The sequence below is a fragment of the Phaenicophaeus curvirostris genome, chromosome 5 (genome assembly GCF_032191515.1).
Source record: "Phaenicophaeus curvirostris isolate KB17595 chromosome 5, BPBGC_Pcur_1.0, whole genome shotgun sequence".
Classification (NCBI taxonomy): Eukaryota; Metazoa; Chordata; class Aves; order Cuculiformes; family Cuculidae; genus Phaenicophaeus; species Phaenicophaeus curvirostris.
This window is the reverse complement of record NC_091396.1, coordinates 2,817,254-2,834,394: the sequence shown is the minus strand read 5'-3', so window position 1 is coordinate 2,834,394 and position 17,141 is coordinate 2,817,254. Positions and strand designations below refer to the sequence as shown.

The following is a 17,141-nucleotide window of genomic DNA, read 5'->3' as shown; positions in this document are numbered from 1 at the left end:
GTAACCTGGTCAAGTTGGGGATGTCCCTGCTTACTACAGGGTTGTGGACTAGATCACTTGTAAAGGCCCCTTCCAACCCAAGCCATTCTATGCTTCTGTGGTTCTAAAACTAGGGAGCACTGAAAAATAATTTCATGTCTGTGTTGAAGCCCTGGATTTGTTCTGCTCTTAAGAGTAAAGAGGCAGAATTACTCTTCTATTAATTTTTAACCAGCACTGTAGCTCCTCATAGTCTAGCCTGGTAGCGTGTATGTATAGAAAGTGAAAATAATAGTAAACTTGTCTGTACAAGTGAGTTGCAAATGAAACAGGTGTGTGAAGTGTAGTTTCTCAGCTAAACAATGGGTATGGGAGTTTCCTCTTTGCTTGGAAACAAAATAACAAAAAGCACTTAAGCTGGGAGGTTTTAGATAAATTTTAGAGTTGGAGATCTTTTCTTGGTCCTTGTCTGAATAGTGTCATGTATAGATAGGACGAGATGTCTGTCTCTGACTTGTGTTAATACATATGAATGTGCACAGATACAAGAACACGGGTGCTCAACTTGAGAAACAATGCAGATTTTCCTACGTGTCTTTAGTTGTTTCAATGCAATAAAATGGTTTGAAATATTGTCATACCTAACACTTACAAAAATCCTCTAAAAACATTTTTCTATGATGTGCGAAATGTGTATTTTTAAAACTAAAAGTAACAGGTGAACATTATTCTCATCTGTACTTTGAAGTAATAAAGAGGATGAACACATTTATTGGTGTGCAGGTCAGCTTTCCATTCCGGTAGTGGTTTTTTCACCTTTTAAAAGGTCTCATGAATGTCTTAGGTTTTGGGGTGGCTATTTTGTATATTTGTGGCTGCTGTCACTGCTTTTTATAATTACTACGATGTGGTAGCCAGTGCAGAGGGGGAAGAGTGCCTTCTTTTTATGGAGATGGCCTCTGTTGAAAGATAGTCCATTAACATTACTTAAAGCAGGTCTTCTTGGGGTGCTCAGGGCTAGGCAGTGTGTCCTTAGAAAAGGCAGAGATTGGATCTTGACAAAGAAAATCTTACCTGTGCTCTGGCACTGAGGAATTCAAATTAAAAGATTACTCTTCAGTCTTAACAGACTGAAGGAGTTCTGAAACTTTCTGAAGTCCTGCATGTAAATGCTATAGAAGTCATGGGACCCATTGTTCTTAGTGTGTTAAAGCAGGATTTGTGGCTTGAGCCTCTCCCTTGGTGGGGAAATCAATAGTTCTTTAGTAAATTCATTATTAAAGAGAGCATTGCATGCCGAGTGTCCTGAAAACAAAGCTTAATGTACACAAGGCAATCAGTATTTTAGTTTTATTGCTTGTTAGGTTTAAGTATACACATTCATTCACTTCCCTTTGTTTTGATTCTTTTGATGAGAATATTTTTTTAAACCATCAAGAAAAAATTGTATTGGGTAGTATGTGGACAGGAGTGGGTGAAGAGTCCAGAAGATATCATTGAATTTCTGCTTAGTTGAATGTTCAATCCTTTCTTTGTCAGTAACTGATAAAGAAGGCTAGTACAGATTTTGAGAACTTTGCATTTGAGAATGAATGCAAAAATGTACCTTACTTAGATGTGTGCTTTTGAAGGAGGAAAAAGAATTGCTCTGTAAGAGGTACTGTTTTAGGTCTTACATGGTATGTTGAGGTATGGTATGTTCTAGTCAAGGAAAAGTCTCTTTATGAAGAAATTGGAAGTTTGGAAGTAAATTATGTAGTGCCATATTTCCTTCTAAACTCTGGGAATAAAATTGTGTGACCATCAAAGTGCAGCACTCAATTTCAAATCATAGTATTTGTAACTAATTCATTTTTGTATAAACTGGAAATACTAGATTATTAGTTATACTTGAATTTTCTCTTCCTAGAAGTCACCTCATTATTTGGAAGAATAAGTATTTGCTTGTGTTGAAAGGGACTAGGATAAATTGAATTGCTGCTCATAAATGTATGTGAAAACATGGCCTGAAAAAGTCTGTGTTCTTTTATCATTTCTTTGTCCTTGGGAAAGATAGGAATGCTATTACTGTTCTCTTTCTCTCTTCTTAGATGACGAGGTATTTGTGTGTGCATGGAAGGGGATAATTGAAGGGGTATTTTCTCTGCAAGACCTTCAGACATGCAACTGCAGTGTATGTTGGCAGGCTTAGTTGATTTAAAAGTTGCATGAGCTCCTCTGGATTGTGCTTAGATGTCTGACTAACTCTCCAGGTTCCCAAGGAGAAAATACTCCAGTAAGACCAGCATTTTTTTCTCTCCCTACCCCTTCTTTTTTATGTTTTTAAGAGGGAAAACCTGTCCGAGTAAAGTCAACTGAATGTAGATCAAACTCATGTCTTGATACAGTGACTGAAAAAAAGGAAAGTTACTTCTTTCAATTTGTGTAATGTAGCATGAGCTATGTAAAAAAAAAAACAAACCAAATGGTATGTAAGGGGGACAAAAATCTCATTTGCTGACACACAGTTTAAGGTATGGGCAGGAGATCACAAAGATTGTTCTTGTACAGCTGTAAATATGAAATAAGCACATTAGCTTAAACTACTTGACATGACCCAAGCTCTGTGTATGTGCTTAAAAGGTGGCAGGTTTTAGCTGTAGCTGGTAACTTAAGATGCTGTTGCTTTATCAGCTATCTCTGAGTTTCCGAATAAGTGTAATCCTGAACTGGGTTGAAAAGTTAATACTTAAAAAGTGCCTCTGTCGTTTTTATACAAAACTTTTCACTGGAATGGTAGACTAATTCAAGTTGATCTGACTTGGTTCAATGAAATGTTGGATTTCCCTTAGGAAACCGTTACGAACCTGTAGTGAAAGCTGAGATCAGTTTTCTATTCTGGTAGGTGTAGCTAATGATAGCAGGGAAGTGCTATGCTTCAAGTTGCCTGTCAGTAGTGGCACTTGTAAGTGCTTTGGCACAATTATTTGGGCCACTAGAATGTCGAAGGCTTGAGTGTCTCTCCAGACATTCTCCTCCTGGAGCTTGGTTTCAAATTTATCTGTGGAGGTAAAACATGGTTTTGAAATCAGAAATTTGAAACTCTGTATTGAAAGTCCAAATCTTCCTTTGAGACCCCTTCTGATGGCAGTTTTGAATAACCAGGCTTCATCTTTTAAAAACCAAGGAGGTTTATCTGTGAAATTATGGGCTGTTCGGTACTTTCTGGTTTCAGCATGCTATATTTTGAACTGTTCAATGTAGCATAAGGATTATTTCTTGTAGCAAGTTCTGCGAACTAGATCCGTAATGAGTCCTACAGGCTGTGAAAGATCTTCCAGTTATTTACATTTTCAGACGTTTTGATATTTTGTTGATGCTTTTCTTTCAGAAGGAAAAGATACACAGAATGTGATGGGGGAGCCCAGTTTGTGTTACAGAATTCACTTGCTGTTGTAAAAGTAACTGATTTTGAACATAAATGATGTGTAGAACAACATCTAAGAGTAGTTATCTTACCTGTGAACGCGTAGTGCTTCTGTAGGAGATGCTCATGGAGATTGAGACAAAGAACTATTTGCAGCTACCAAAACTTTAGGTTCGTTCATCTGTGGCTTCGCTTAGTTCAGGTGACTGAAGAAGCAGTTTTCTCCTCTGTAGTTAGCTCATGTGAGTTTAGAAGGTTTGCATTCAAAGATTGCCTGTACTCCTTGGTTGTTTTGTGTTTCCATTGAGAAGGAGTAGGTCTTGCTCCTAGTCTTTCTTATCTCTTTGGCCTCACATGTGAGGTTGGATCAGGCTCTGGACCCAGCTGGTGTGTGGGAAGGGTCAGGAATGTGTGGTGAGCAGGAGAACGCCCCTTTTGGGATCAATGTCCTCTGGGGTAAGCTGAGCACGAGCCTGTGCCCTCAGAATTGCCGTGTCTTTAATATGTCACTTAAATATGGGTATTTTTTTCTAAACTGTTGAACATGGACTTTTGGGAAGAAACTCAGAAGAATATTTATGTTGGTTATCTTAAAAATTAATTCATTTTCAACAGAAGAGCTGTAAGTGTTCTTGGGGTATTGAAGTTAATGTTTCGTTACATCTTCTTGGTTATAACTTGGGACCAAAGCAGCTTGTTGGGACTTGCTAGGTGTGTTTGTCATAGGAAGTGGATCCAGAGAGTGAATGTGAGACCTGTGGGAGTCCTTTGAGAGGTTCTGAAGTTCTATGTTTCATTGAATTGATCAAGTTTAAGTGTTAGCTCTTTTAATTTTTATTTAATTTTTTTAGTAAATTTAGTGATTTTTTTAGTCCTTGAAAAGGTAAACTGAGTGTGGAGATGATGGTGGAGGACAAATAAATTACAACATATAAAATCTATTAACTTCTGATGCTTAGCTTGTCTTTTCTTTTGCTTCAATGCAAAATGTATTCAGAAGCTATTTTAGATTTTTGGATTATCTTAATTGCTTAATGCTGTTTAAGAAACACACGATGTTTTTGAGGTACCTTAGAAAACAGACTTAACAGTAGTTTCCTCCATCTTTACTTTGCTTGTAGTGAGGTGAGCATTACAAAATGTTTACTTCAGCTGATTGAAGAGGTTATCTTCTCCCCTTCCACCTTGCAGTTTGTCATAGGCGCTTGTGCAGCTGTAACCAGTATAAACCATGCCATTGAAATTATCCAGTTAAATATAGTATCTCCCTCCTGCTCCTGGCCCCTTTTTTTAAGGGTTATTTTTAATTAGATCATTCCAGTGATCCAGTTTATAGCACAGCAGTGTAAATGGCTGTAACAGCACAACTGAGTGGTCAGGCATGTTTAAAACTAGTATTGTCTTTGAAGCTTATGTCATGTAACTGCGATTTTTTTTTTCCATGTCAGGATAATGTTTTTGAGGCAGTTGAGAGAAGGTAATGAGAGCTTGAGTGTGAGGAGAAGGTGTCTGTTACCATAACAAAGTAATTCAATTTTGGATACCTGTTAAAATAAAATCTAGGGCATACTTAAGCAATGAACACCACCACCTTCCTCTGAGCCCCCTGGTAGCTGATCAGTAGTGCTTTTCTTCCAGGGAGCTCTAAAATATTTCAGGTGTGAGTGGAGAAAGCTGAAGCACGGTGGTTTGCTGCCTGCAGAAGTAGGGGCTGCTGACTCACAAGCTGTTTGATAAGCAATTTATGTGCTCACTTGATATTTTTTTCTGCTAGTTTAGCTTTTGTGCTTCAAGATGTATATCCATGCTGAATGAGGATGAAGTTGTGTCGGGGGAGTGAAATGGAGAAAATCTCTAGTTCTTGCAGACACTGCAGAGGGTTGCTGAGCAGGAATTGTACTGCAGTTATTTTACAGCACTAATGCTGCTCTAGGGTTGCTGGTAGTTGACAGTACAGATTAAAGAAAACATTTTGCTTCTTTAATATTTTTGTGTAATGCAGCATTTGATTCTTACAGTGTCTTTGGGATGATAGGAAAATGCTTAGTTGGCAGTTGAAGTCTTGGTGGTGACATGTAACTAAACACATTTGGTTGTCCTCTGCATTGCAGCTGAAAGAGCTTTCCTTCCTTTGCTTTTGCCTTTCTGATACAAATGGTTTTAAGGAAGAAAAAGTGAAGTAACTTTTATTCTATTCCTAGTGGTTAGAAATGGATGCGTTAGCCTTTATTTTTAGCTTATAAATGGCTGAATGAAAATGAACAAAGCATTTGCATAGGACCGAAGAATATTTGACTGTTTAACAAAAACTTGCACACTGTTTGAATTGTTACTGCAGTATGCTTAATCTGGAGATACCAGCCATGCTGAAGTAAGGCTGTGGGAAAAACTAGACAGAAACAATTGTTACTTGTGGTATTTTTTGTCTCTTCTCCCACCCCTCGCCCTGCGTAATGCCCTTGGCCACCAAAATGGGTGATAAGAGTGTTTTGCAGCATAACTTTGCAATTTGTTTTCCTCAGCAAAGTTGATCTGCTTAGTGCTCTCTGAGAATTTGATGTTTCTTCCTTTTGTTATTGTTGGTGGGTTTGTGTTGGAAGCTGGATCACAGAAATTAGCGTTTTTTAATACAGTTTTGTAGGTGCTGTTTAAACTGGTTGTGTTAGCAGTCTCTTTGCTATGCAGCCTCACAAACAATTGTATCCCTGTGATCTGCAGCATGGGAGTAAGTGGTTTGAACAAGTAGGAACACCTTAAAGTTTTGTCTGCAAAGCTGGTTTGTTGTAGTATTTAAGGTACCTTAAGTAGCAGATGCTTCACTTACCCTGGCTGGCTTTGCACTGGGGCATTGCAGTGTTTGAGCTCTTTGCCCTCCTTTTGACTTCACAGCTCAGCTATGGTCTCTTAAATCGTGAAAACACTTCTGTGATTGTCCAACCATGTCATAATCTATTCTAAAGTTAGTATGTAAAGAGCAAAATGACCTTGTTTCCTGTTGTGATACATCTCTGACATGCTGAATGCACTTCAACTGAGGCAGCTATGTTTGACTGCTGTTACCCTGAGCTAGTGTCTGTCGCCAGCGTGAAATTCCCAGTAATACACTTTTAGAGCTCAGGAAGTTCTTAACTTTGGTTTTGCCTAGGCCATTAGTGGCTCTGAAACACTGCAAGATGAAGTGTTGCATCTAGCCAGTAGGATTTCCAAAGACACAGACTCTTTACATCAAAAAGACCAAGTCTCATAAGGGCAGTTTTGTGTTTCAGTAAGTGATGCTGGACATCAGATACTTTTGTTCCACAGATGTTCATCTCTCCAAGAGGCCTGAGATTGAGCATAAGATTTGAATTAGTTGAACAAATATCAGTAAGATGCTTTAACTGAAATGTCCTGAAACAAAAATAGTGAAAACCAAAGATCGCAACCAGCAAAAAAACCTGTCATCCAGTGGCAAATATGAACTACGAAACAATGGGGTACATCAGGGTTTTAATCCTTTTACATTGTTTGCTTTCCTTTACACGTTGCTTGTTACACTAGATTGGTAAGATAGAATCATAGAATCACCAGGTTGGATGAGACCCTCTGGATCATGAAGTCCAACCATTCCTATCAAACACTAAACCATAGAGCTTTCTTTTAATAAGATCACGGCAATTTTAATAGAAGACATTGATGATATGTGATAATACAGAAATGGTGCAAACGTAGAGCTTAATAGCTGGGTATGTTATTCTTACAGGTTTTACTTCCTTTCTAGGAACCTTTCTAGTTACCCTGTTAGAATCTTTGACTTGGGCCTGCTCAAGTTTTACCTGCTTTTGGCTAATGCCAGCATTTTGCATGGTCTTGTATTGAAGCAGACTAGGGAACTGATCCTGCTGCAGTTGAAACTAAGATTGCTTTTTTAGTTTTTCTCCGTGGAAAAGAAACCTTAATGCGCTTGAACAAAAATATTGTAGAGCTATTAATATGAACTGTGTTGGTGGGCATTCTTGCACAAAAGATTAGGAGCTGATTTAAATTCTTTAAAACTATCTTAACTGATGCAAGTCCAAAGAATTACAGTTCTGCATCTTATTACATTGACAGTGTGGTTTTGCAGTCATGTTTTTGATACTGTATTCATACAGTGGTAATAAGCTCTGTCTCAGAGCTGAGTTCAGTTCTGTTTGGACTAAAGGAACCTTGTGCATTGAGAGTGCTCTCCCCATTAGGAGGAATGTGTATTTCTTCAGAAATTAAGACTAGTCTTGAAGATACGCTGTGATAACCATGTAACATTAAAATATTTCTCTCTTGGGCAAGTATTTACTTTTTTTAACCTGGAAGATGAGTTTTCTCAGGTGCTACTTCTACATAATAGTTGTGTCCTCATGTAATGTGTTACAGTCTGTGTTTATTGTAATACCAGTAGCTAATTTTGTTAGCACAAGTAGAAAAAAAGCAGGAATTCTATTTTGGCTTTTCATAATAGCATTTTTCTTTCTTTTCAGAGCAAACTTGATGATTACCAGGAACGAATGAACAAGGGAGAACGTCTGAATCAAGATCAACTGGTAAAAAGAAAAAATATGCCAAATCTCTAAGCTGTGATCTGAGTGGGGAAAGAATGGCTGGGTTTCACTTCCCCTTTCCCTGTATTAAGAGCTCTGAGTTGGCCTCAGGTTTTTTTTATTGCCTAGAACATCTTAATTTTTCTGTTAGTCAGAAACTGAAAGAATAGGTAGAGGAGTGTGTCGTGATGCTTTATGCTTGTTGTAGTTAGGTTGTAAATAAGCTGCAGTGAAAACGTGGATACCTTATAACATAGGCCTGTTGAAAAAGCTAACCTTTGAGGTTCTCTGGCTGTCGTCCTCTTCTTAGAAAATGTGCCCAGGAACTTAGGGAGTGTGGTCACTTGGTGGTAGCTTGCAAATATTGTGCAGTACAGTTAGCTTAGAGCAAGTTCTGAAGGGCTGTGGAAATGAGCTGTGTCCATGTGTGTATCACACTTCTTGGTGCAGCAGGTGTGATGCTCTGGGCAAGGAGGACTCACTTCGTGTGTGGTGCCTGTTTCTTTTGTTGAGGCTGTTCCTTAAAGTAGGTTATCATGGAGCTAAATAAACAGCAGTTTCCTAGTTGTAACAAACATAAAACAAATATCAAATTAAATTCAGTTGTATGATGCAAGTATGCATACTGATGCTTAAAGAGATTACCACATGCTTAATAATTAACAATATTCTGTTGATAATTTTTATCATTGGAAAGAGTGAAGGAAAAGAAACCTTGTACCCTGCAACTATTGTGGCCGTTCACAATTACTAGAATTAGCTGCTTCCCTTAATCCATGTGATCTTTTTCATCTGTCAAGGCTTTGCTTTGGTCGTTCTGTGCCAGTTGAAAACTGTAATATCGCTGTTCTTTTTCTTTTTTTTTTTTAATGGCATGTTGTGAAAATAAAGCATGAGAAGTTTTCTGTTTGATAAGCAGGGAGGATGACTGAAATTTCATACAGAGGAGGGAAGCTCGTGAACTTTTTTGAAGGCTGCAGCCAGACTAACACAATTCATAATCTTTTTTGGTTGGAGAAAGTGTTTATTTATTTGTTTATTTTTTAATTTGTCTATTTATTTATATCACACTTGCTGAAAGTATTTATTTTCACTTATTTCTTCCACTTCTACAAATCAGCTAAGAATGGTGAATTTTGTAAATTGCCTGTGTGTAGCGATTTTCTTAGTTAGAAGTAATTAATCCTTTAAAAAAAAAAAAAGAGGCAAAACCAGTTCATGTTCCCTGCTCATCAAAGAAAGTAGCACCATTCCTCTGAGTTCAAGAACATTCATTATTAGGTTTGGCACAGCAGGAGTGCAAATGTCTCGGCTGCTTTTTTTCTCCCAGTTTGACTAACTTTCCAGTGCTGCAAAATGGGTTAAGGAGATTGGATTGCTTTGGTGCCAATCAGAATACTAGATTTAAGAAAACAGCAAATAGTAAAGATTTGTGGAGGAGGCAACATTATGCTCTTGATAGCATTTTGATTTTGAGTTTGACTCAAGATTCTCAATCATTTCTCTCTTGAGCAGCTTTGATTTGCCAGATAAGTCTTCAAAATATTTTTGGCCAGTGAAAACCAAAATTTGTCTTAACACAGTTGCGATCCCATTCAAAGATGTCTTGCCTCACTTAGGAACTAAGTCTGTGGGAATTAATTTGTTGGAAGTATGTGTTTTGTTCTATTTGTGATAGTTTACTTTTGTGGTGGTTTTTTTTTTTAAGGATGCAGTGTCAAAGTACCAGGAAGTGACGAATAATCTGGAATTTGCTAAAGAACTGCAGAGGAGTTTCATGGCTCTAAGCCAAGATGTAAGTAAAGAGCGAGTGGTGCAGTGACACTGTCAGCTGCAATACCAAAGACTTAGGCTTTAAACTTTCTTCACGCTAATACCAGATGCAGTAGTTGCTTCTATTTCTAGAGTTGAAATGCTCATGTTTTCTTGCATGTTCGACTGTTGTTTTACTCTGTGTTTTAGTTTGTCAGGTTTTCTGAAGACTATTCAGAAAAGATTTTTGGGATGGACTACGTAAATGTATGGAATGATAACTTATTTTTCTGACAAAACATTACTGTTGAAAACTGATTGCAAGAGACCTGTCATGTAACATTTCAGACAGCCATGTCCTGCCAATAGTAACATTTTCTTGAAAGAGAATGGTATTTTAACTAGCTTTGCTCTTTGGGAAGTGGGCAAGGGTTTTAATTTCTTTATATTACCATAGGATGTCAAATCTCAGCAACTGAAAGCATTGCAGTTCCTTTCTAAGTATTCCTGCTGTCTTGTTAACTATAAATACAATCTGAAACTACAGTATGGGATGTGATCAATGTTATTTTTATAAAGGGTAAGTTGACTGAATACTAGTGAACCAGGTAATGTTTTAGGTTGGTTTTATCAAGGATGTAAAATCACAGCAGTGTAGTCAAGAACAAGTGCTGAAACCGGTAGACAATTCCTGTTCAAACAGCTTTGCTTTATTTCTTGTGCCAAGAGCTGCAAATGGAAAGATACACTTCAGGCCTCTGCAGTATCATTGAAAGGAAGAATTAATTCTGCGGCAGCCTGAAAGTATAACGTGTTCTACAAGACTGGAAGGTTCTAAAGGCCGTAATACAGTTAGAGTTAGTGAGTTAAAGAAAGAGCAGCAGTGCTGGTAGTGCAGCAGATGGGTCTAATGAGCGTATTTAGGTTGTGAACAGACTAAGATAATTTGAAGGGCATCAGCATCTTCACATAAACTCCTGCTGCGTTTGATGCAGTGGTGAATTTATAAGCATTTAAGCCATGTAGCTTCTTTGCATGGAGCTTCAGGGCTCCATGTATGTTTATGGGATGTTAGTACTGAAGAACTTTGTTCTGACAAGTTTGTCTTTAAGTGTCTCCCTGGTCAGCTAAAAGAAGCAAATGAATCCAGGAGTAATAAATTTGTGTTCTGCTTTCAGACAGGGTTGCAATTTTTCCTCACTGGAGTTAGTGCTCATACAGTCGATTTTAAAATTTCTTCGAGTTTAAAAAAAGAAAGGGTATGACCAAGATCCAAAATGATCTAAGGTTTATGATATTGATTTTTGAAGTTTGTCTTAATTGATAGGCTTTTGACTCGTAACTTCAGGTTGTTAAGTAGCATTGGAACACCAACATCCGTCTCTGCTTATCAATAAAAGACATTTCAAATGGGTTTTTTTCTGCAAGTTGAAGGCAACTTAAAACTTCTTTTAATTTTAAACAGATCCAGAAAACAATAAAAAAGACAGCTCGCAGGGAGCAACTGATGCGAGAAGAAGCCGAACAGAAGCGTTTAAAGACTGTACTAGAGCTGCAGTTCATTTTGGACAAATTGGGTGATGATGAAGTTCGTAATGACTTGAAACAAGGAACAAATGGGGTGCCAGTACTGTCGGAGGAGGAACTGACAATGCTTGATGAGTTTTACAAGCTAGTTTACCCTGAAAGAGACATGAATATGAGGTAGGCTTACAGTGAAGTACTTTTTATAATTGTCAAGTCAGGTAACATACTTATCCCAGTATAACTTAAAAAGATTTGATAAAAAATTCACTCTCGGTAATAATTTTTTAAGGTTGACTGAGCAGTATGAGCAAGCATCTGTTCACCTGTGGGACTTACTGGAAGGGAAGGAGAAACCAGTCTGTGGAACAACTTGTAAGTATAGTCTCTGTATTGAGAGAGAGTGCCCTGAATTTGTTCTTGAACCAAAACAGGGTCTGATAACTGACTGCCAAAATTCTCTTTTATCTTTCTGAGTTTTTAAGAGTAGCTACTTTCTCTGACCTTCCCTGAAATGTAACATAATAACTTACTGAAGTATGAGCTTTGTGTGTAATGTACTTTTTTTACTGGTATAGCATTTCTTGGTATTTAAGCTTGGTCCTCTCAGCAGTATTCTGCAGCTGGTGTCACTTAGTAGCAACTCTTTGTTTTCTGGAAATGTATACGTGAACAAGGAGCTATGTTGGTGATATGACCTAATATGTAAACTGGTGTGGCCTTTTTTACTGTGATCATAGAATCGTAGAATGTTCTGAGTTGGAAGGGACCCACGATGATTATCAAGTCCAACTCCTATCCCTGCATAGGAGAACCCAAAAACTCACACCGTGTTTCTGAGGACATTGTCCAGATGCTGCTTGAATTAATCTTTGTCTTGTACAAAAAGCATTCTGGTTTTGCCTTATTTTGATTGATTAACCCTGTAAATCAGGATGTGTATGTCATGCAGATGAAGGCTTCCTTGCAGAAATGTAAATTTTCACAAATGATACCTTGTAACATTACACCTGAGAAAAATGGCTCTGCTAGGCCTTTCTTGTGTCATGGGGGATTTGTGAGGCCTCTTAATTGGAAGTAAATAGGTAATTTTGGGGGCATAGAATCATTTTGTAGGTAGAATTACTAATAACTTTCCTCCTTTATAAGAAAAATATTTCATTAGAGCAGTATTGAACTGTTCAAAGTTGTCTTGTATCCGCAGAAAGTGAAATGACAGTACTGCAATTGTTCTCTAACCTGCTATATTGAGAAATGACACCCAGGAGATTAAGATACTGTGACCTTAATAGTAACTGGATATTCCTCGTTTGTAGCAGAATAGGAAACTTTACATTGTTTGCATCATTGAAATGAAATTTAGTGAGATTAGTATTTTCATTAATATTTGTTCTGCAAGAACTCAGGGCTGAAGTGTTTGTCACGTTACATCTTTGAGAGCCTGAAGGTCATGTCACATGTACTTTGAGGAGGTGGAGAAAGGAGGAGGTATGGGGATAGTTTTCTGGAGAGGGTGGATGCGAGGTCCTTGGAGGCCTTGTCATTCTCTTACTGGATGAAGTTGGGCTGGGTATTCTATCTGGATGTCAGGATGCGCTTGTAGCGATGTTGTTGGCAGCCATTGATGGATTGCTTAGTCTTAAAATAGGGATGAACGTTAATGTATTTCTTTGCTTTTTTGTGTATTGCCTTGCCAGGTGAGTATTGTGAATCTGAGTTTTCGAGTATGTGTTGGTTTCTGTTGGCCTAGACAGTAATACTGCCTTGCCAGTGGGGCTGATTTGGTTTAGGTTAAGACACTAGTGTTCATCTGAGTGCAAGTTTGTGCTTGTTCCACTTAGAAAGGCTGTTTTGAGCCACTTCGCCTCAGAGGAAGAACCTTCAGGAAGGTGGTGCCTGTTGGAATTTGTACTGTTCTGACAGTTGTTTTGTAAGAATTTGACTTACAGTATGGTGTTTTAATTAGGAAATTGCAAATAAAATCAGTTACAGTTGAAACTTCAGAGAGTTTCTGAAACTTTCCACACTGAAACCTAAGCAACCAGAATTTTTTTAAATAGCAGGAATAAAAGTATGGTAATTAAATTAATCGATTTAAAAGTGAGGTTAAGTGTTTCTCAGATCTTCTGAAGAGCATTATGTAGTCTTAAGAGGCTCCTTGCCCTTCAGATTTTCTGAATAGAAGTTGATTATTGCTTTATTTAAGATTTTATTTATTTGCCTCATAAGACAGTCCATGGACACTGGTACTAGCTTAATGTGGCAACATGGAAAAGGAGAATAAAATGGATGTAGGAAGAAAAAAAGATTTCTCTGAGTTACTGTTAATCTTTAACTTCCACTTTCCTAGATAAAGCGCTAAAGGAGATCGTCGAACGTATTCTTCAAACTAGTTACTTTGATAGCACCCATAACCATCAGAATGGATTATGTGAGGAAGAAGAGGCAGCACCTGCACCTGCAGTGGAAGATGCTGTAGCAGAAGCTGGTAAGAATATGAATATCCCTTGTGACCAGCATATTTGTGTTGTACTGTCTTGTCTCTTTGCATTTGTCAGAATGATTACATTGCAAATGCAGTTTTAAGCCCAAAAAGTACCTGTCTCTAAGGTCCTCAGGTGTACTTGTGTTCTGAATAGGAAAGCTGTTTCTTGATGATCAGGTATAAACCAGACAGGCAACATCTAGAGGGGCAGTCAGCCATTCCTTCAGCCTGGCACCGAGCAGGGAAGAAAAGCAGAGTTGTGTTCCAGAATGGTTCTGACTCTTGCCAGCTACTTCTTTGGAGGGACGGTAATCCTTCCTAATGATCACAACATAAATGTCTCATATCATGTGCAAGGAAAGGCTTACTGTTCTAACTGTGGAGCGTCAGCTGAATGCAGGAACAAAGTCACTCAGGAGTACTTGGGTTTGAACACAGCTTTCAGCACTTGTCCAATATGTCATGTGCTGAAATGTGACCCCCGTCTCATAGTGAAATTATTTAGAAGCTGGTTTATGCAAATGAAAGTAACATCATCTCTTTCCTATTTGGTTTTCTTGTAGAACTTTGTGCTGTGATTTATAAACAAAATTCTGTTTGTAGTATTAAAGAGATCAAAGATTAAACATTTGTTTCTGAACCCAGCAAATACTTAACTGTAGATATCAGCAACATTGAGGCTCTAATTTTGGATCTGATCAAAATCCCATCCTCTTGATGATGTCTGACAAGGCAACTATTTCCTTAGCGAGCTCCTGATATTCAGTACTGATGTCACTCAGGAGTGAATGTGCCCATTCTTACCCACAGTACCTCCTGTGTACTAGTATTTTATAAAATTTCATTAAAGAAGTAAAAATGCTTTTTAATAAAGGATGACTGCAAAACGGCATCACACTTCTTCAAAATTCCACTTCTTTGAGAGGCGTTCTTTTCATTGACCTTTGTATCTTCTGGATCTGTAGCAAGGTTTTTGGTTTATTTGTGTTTTTTTCACATAAATGGTATATTCTTCTTTCAGAACCTGATCCAGCAGAAGAATTTACTGAGCCAACTGAAGTGGAATCAACTGAGGTATTCTTCACTGGAAAGACTGTCATTTTATACAGCTTTAATGCCACTTACTTTTACTTTCATACCCTTTCTTATTTTTATTTTAGTATGTAAACAGACAATTCATGGCAGAGACTCAGTTCAGCAGTAGTGAGAAGGAACAGGTAGATGAGTGGACAGTTGAAACGGTTGAGGTAAGATCTTGTGTACTGCAGGTAAAACGCAATCCCTGTTTCCGCTGGCTCGCAATTCATGATAGGTTATAGTACTGCACCCTTTCTCCCCCAGTATGTAAAAATAAGTAGGCTTGGACTCATTATGCAGTTAAATATTTAGCTGGCTAAGTTTGTGGGGAACTTGCTTTTGTTCAATAGTGGCTTGCTTGGGAAAACAGGACTTAAGTCTGAGGCTTAAAGATTTTTTTCAAAGAACTTTGCTGCCATTGTAGAATTTAAGTTTTATCTACACAGCTGCTGACAGCATGGCATAGTTGTGTGTTTCATTGAGCAGTGCCATGGAGAGTGAGCTGAAAACTAGTATCTCAACTAACAGCTACCCCAGATTGCATATGCACGTAAATTGATGTTAAAATATGCCTGTCTGTACATCTCTGCTTTCAAGAGCTGTAGTAATTTAACTCGTTACTGCTTTACAGTTGAGTGATTGTCCACTTGTGGTGTTTGTGGTATGTTGCTATTGGGATTCTTTCCCAGTTTAGTGATTTAGGCCGGCTATGGATTTGAACAACATGTACAGCTCCTTTTTAGGATGCTAGAATCTGTGTTGTTCACGTACTGGAAAGCGCAAGTCACGTGGAGTCATTCAGATGTTTATGTTGGGACTTGGGTGGTATCCATCTGTTAGGAACAGGTCTGAGCAGCATCTTCCACATGTTGAAGATCAATTTTTTATTTACTTTAATTTGCTGCTAGCGCAGGGTATAAATGGTCAGTTTTTTAGACTTGATGTCTTCAGGCCCTTTTAAACATAGGAGTGGAGTAAGTGTTCATCTGTTCAGGTCATGAAAAAGAGAGGAGCTGTTTTGTAAGTATCTAATCTGCCCAATTTTTATATTCAGTCTGGCTGAAATTCATATCTTGTAGTGTTAAAGACCATCAAGAGATTTAATACTACTTAGAATGAGGATTCTGTAAATAGAGAACTTTGTTGTGTGTGAATTATTTTGTTACCATCTTGTCACAGTATCCCATTCCCTTGTGTAATTAAAACCTACAATAGCATTGCTATTGAATGCAATTTAAGAACTGTCTTAAACTGAAAGGAGCCCTGCCAAACGACACACTGAAGTCATGCTTTTTTGGGATGTTCTTGCAAGATGCAGTATTTTGAAGTTAACGCATGATTGGCTTCAGTCTGTCTTGAAATATACCCAAATTAAATTGCTATTTGTCCAGAGTGGCTTAGAGGTTCAATTCTCTGTAGTTCTTAATATTATGGGTGAAGACATGAGTGTATAGGCTGTGTCCTTAGGCTTGAAGCCTGTTCTGTTTCCCTTTTCTGTTAAAGACCACATATTGCAAAGTTTAACTTGAATGCTTCCTCATGGGATTAATAATCATATGGATTAACTGTACTAGTACAGCAAAAGAATTCAGGTTATGTTTTTGTATCAGACTGATTTCAAACTCTGGATTTTTCATGTCTTTAATAGGTGGCTAAATCAGCTTTGTTTTCTGGCACAATACAACAAATGTCTACTCTAGTACTCCTTTCTGTCTTGGTTTCTTGGACTATGTAGAAATCAATAATTTAGAGTTTAGTGTTTAAGAGCCTCTTCTCAGACTTCACACAAAAAGGGGAAATCGAGAATAATTGTCTATAAAAATTACTCTTGCTGTTCTTCCTGGTACCAGAATCCTATTTCTCACGCGAATGCAACTGACTTGTCCTTTGGGAGGACAATGATGCACGTTGCATAGAGCCTTTGTCTTGTCCAGCTAAAGGTGGCTGTGGCATTAGTGTAGTAAGAGCTGTAAATGATGGCTGTTAATTTTAGAACCTGATAGTGTTCCAAAAGAAGAACATTTACATGGAAGATTTCAATCGTTTCTGAAAGGGAAGGCTTTTGCGGACTCCTCTCTTCCAGTAATGCTCCAGTAGATGTGACACAGTCAAGATTTCTGTGTTGTGGTATGTTTATAGTTTGAGAAGTGATGGTGTCTTGCAGTGACAGTTCTGTATGGGCCTTCCACAAGTTCTAAACTAAGGAATTTGCTTGTGAATTCTTAAAGTGTATTTGTATTTGGATTATGTGAGGTCATAATTCTGGTGAAGATGTTCTGCACTGGTAACTGGTTATGGTTGTTTTGGGGTATTTTTGGTTTTTTTGTTTTATTTCATGTTTAAACTACTTATTTTTTTTAGT

The 17,141-nt window shown here is 37.9% G+C and overlaps 1 protein-coding gene across 8 annotated transcripts in view; it reads left to right on the top strand.

The window, feature by feature from the left end:
- CAPRIN1 (cell cycle associated protein 1) overlaps positions 1 to 17,141 on the top strand; it is a 32,934-nt gene that overhangs the window by 2,244 nt on the left and 13,549 nt on the right. For 6 of the 8 annotated variants that reach the window (XM_069857372.1, XM_069857371.1, XM_069857366.1 and 3 more), the window contains 7 exons: positions 7,882 to 7,944; positions 9,650 to 9,736; positions 11,159 to 11,397; positions 11,510 to 11,592; positions 13,568 to 13,705; positions 14,724 to 14,776; positions 14,863 to 14,949. In XM_069857372.1, the coding sequence (XP_069713473.1) occupies positions 7,882 to 7,944; positions 9,650 to 9,736; positions 11,159 to 11,397; positions 11,510 to 11,592; positions 13,568 to 13,705; positions 14,724 to 14,776; positions 14,863 to 14,949 (750 nt within the window). The remainder of the gene's footprint in view (positions 1 to 7,881; positions 7,945 to 9,649; positions 9,737 to 11,158; positions 11,398 to 11,509; positions 11,593 to 13,567; positions 13,706 to 14,723; positions 14,777 to 14,862; positions 14,950 to 17,141) is intronic. The other 2 variants (XM_069857370.1, XM_069857369.1) reach the window with 1 other exon arrangement.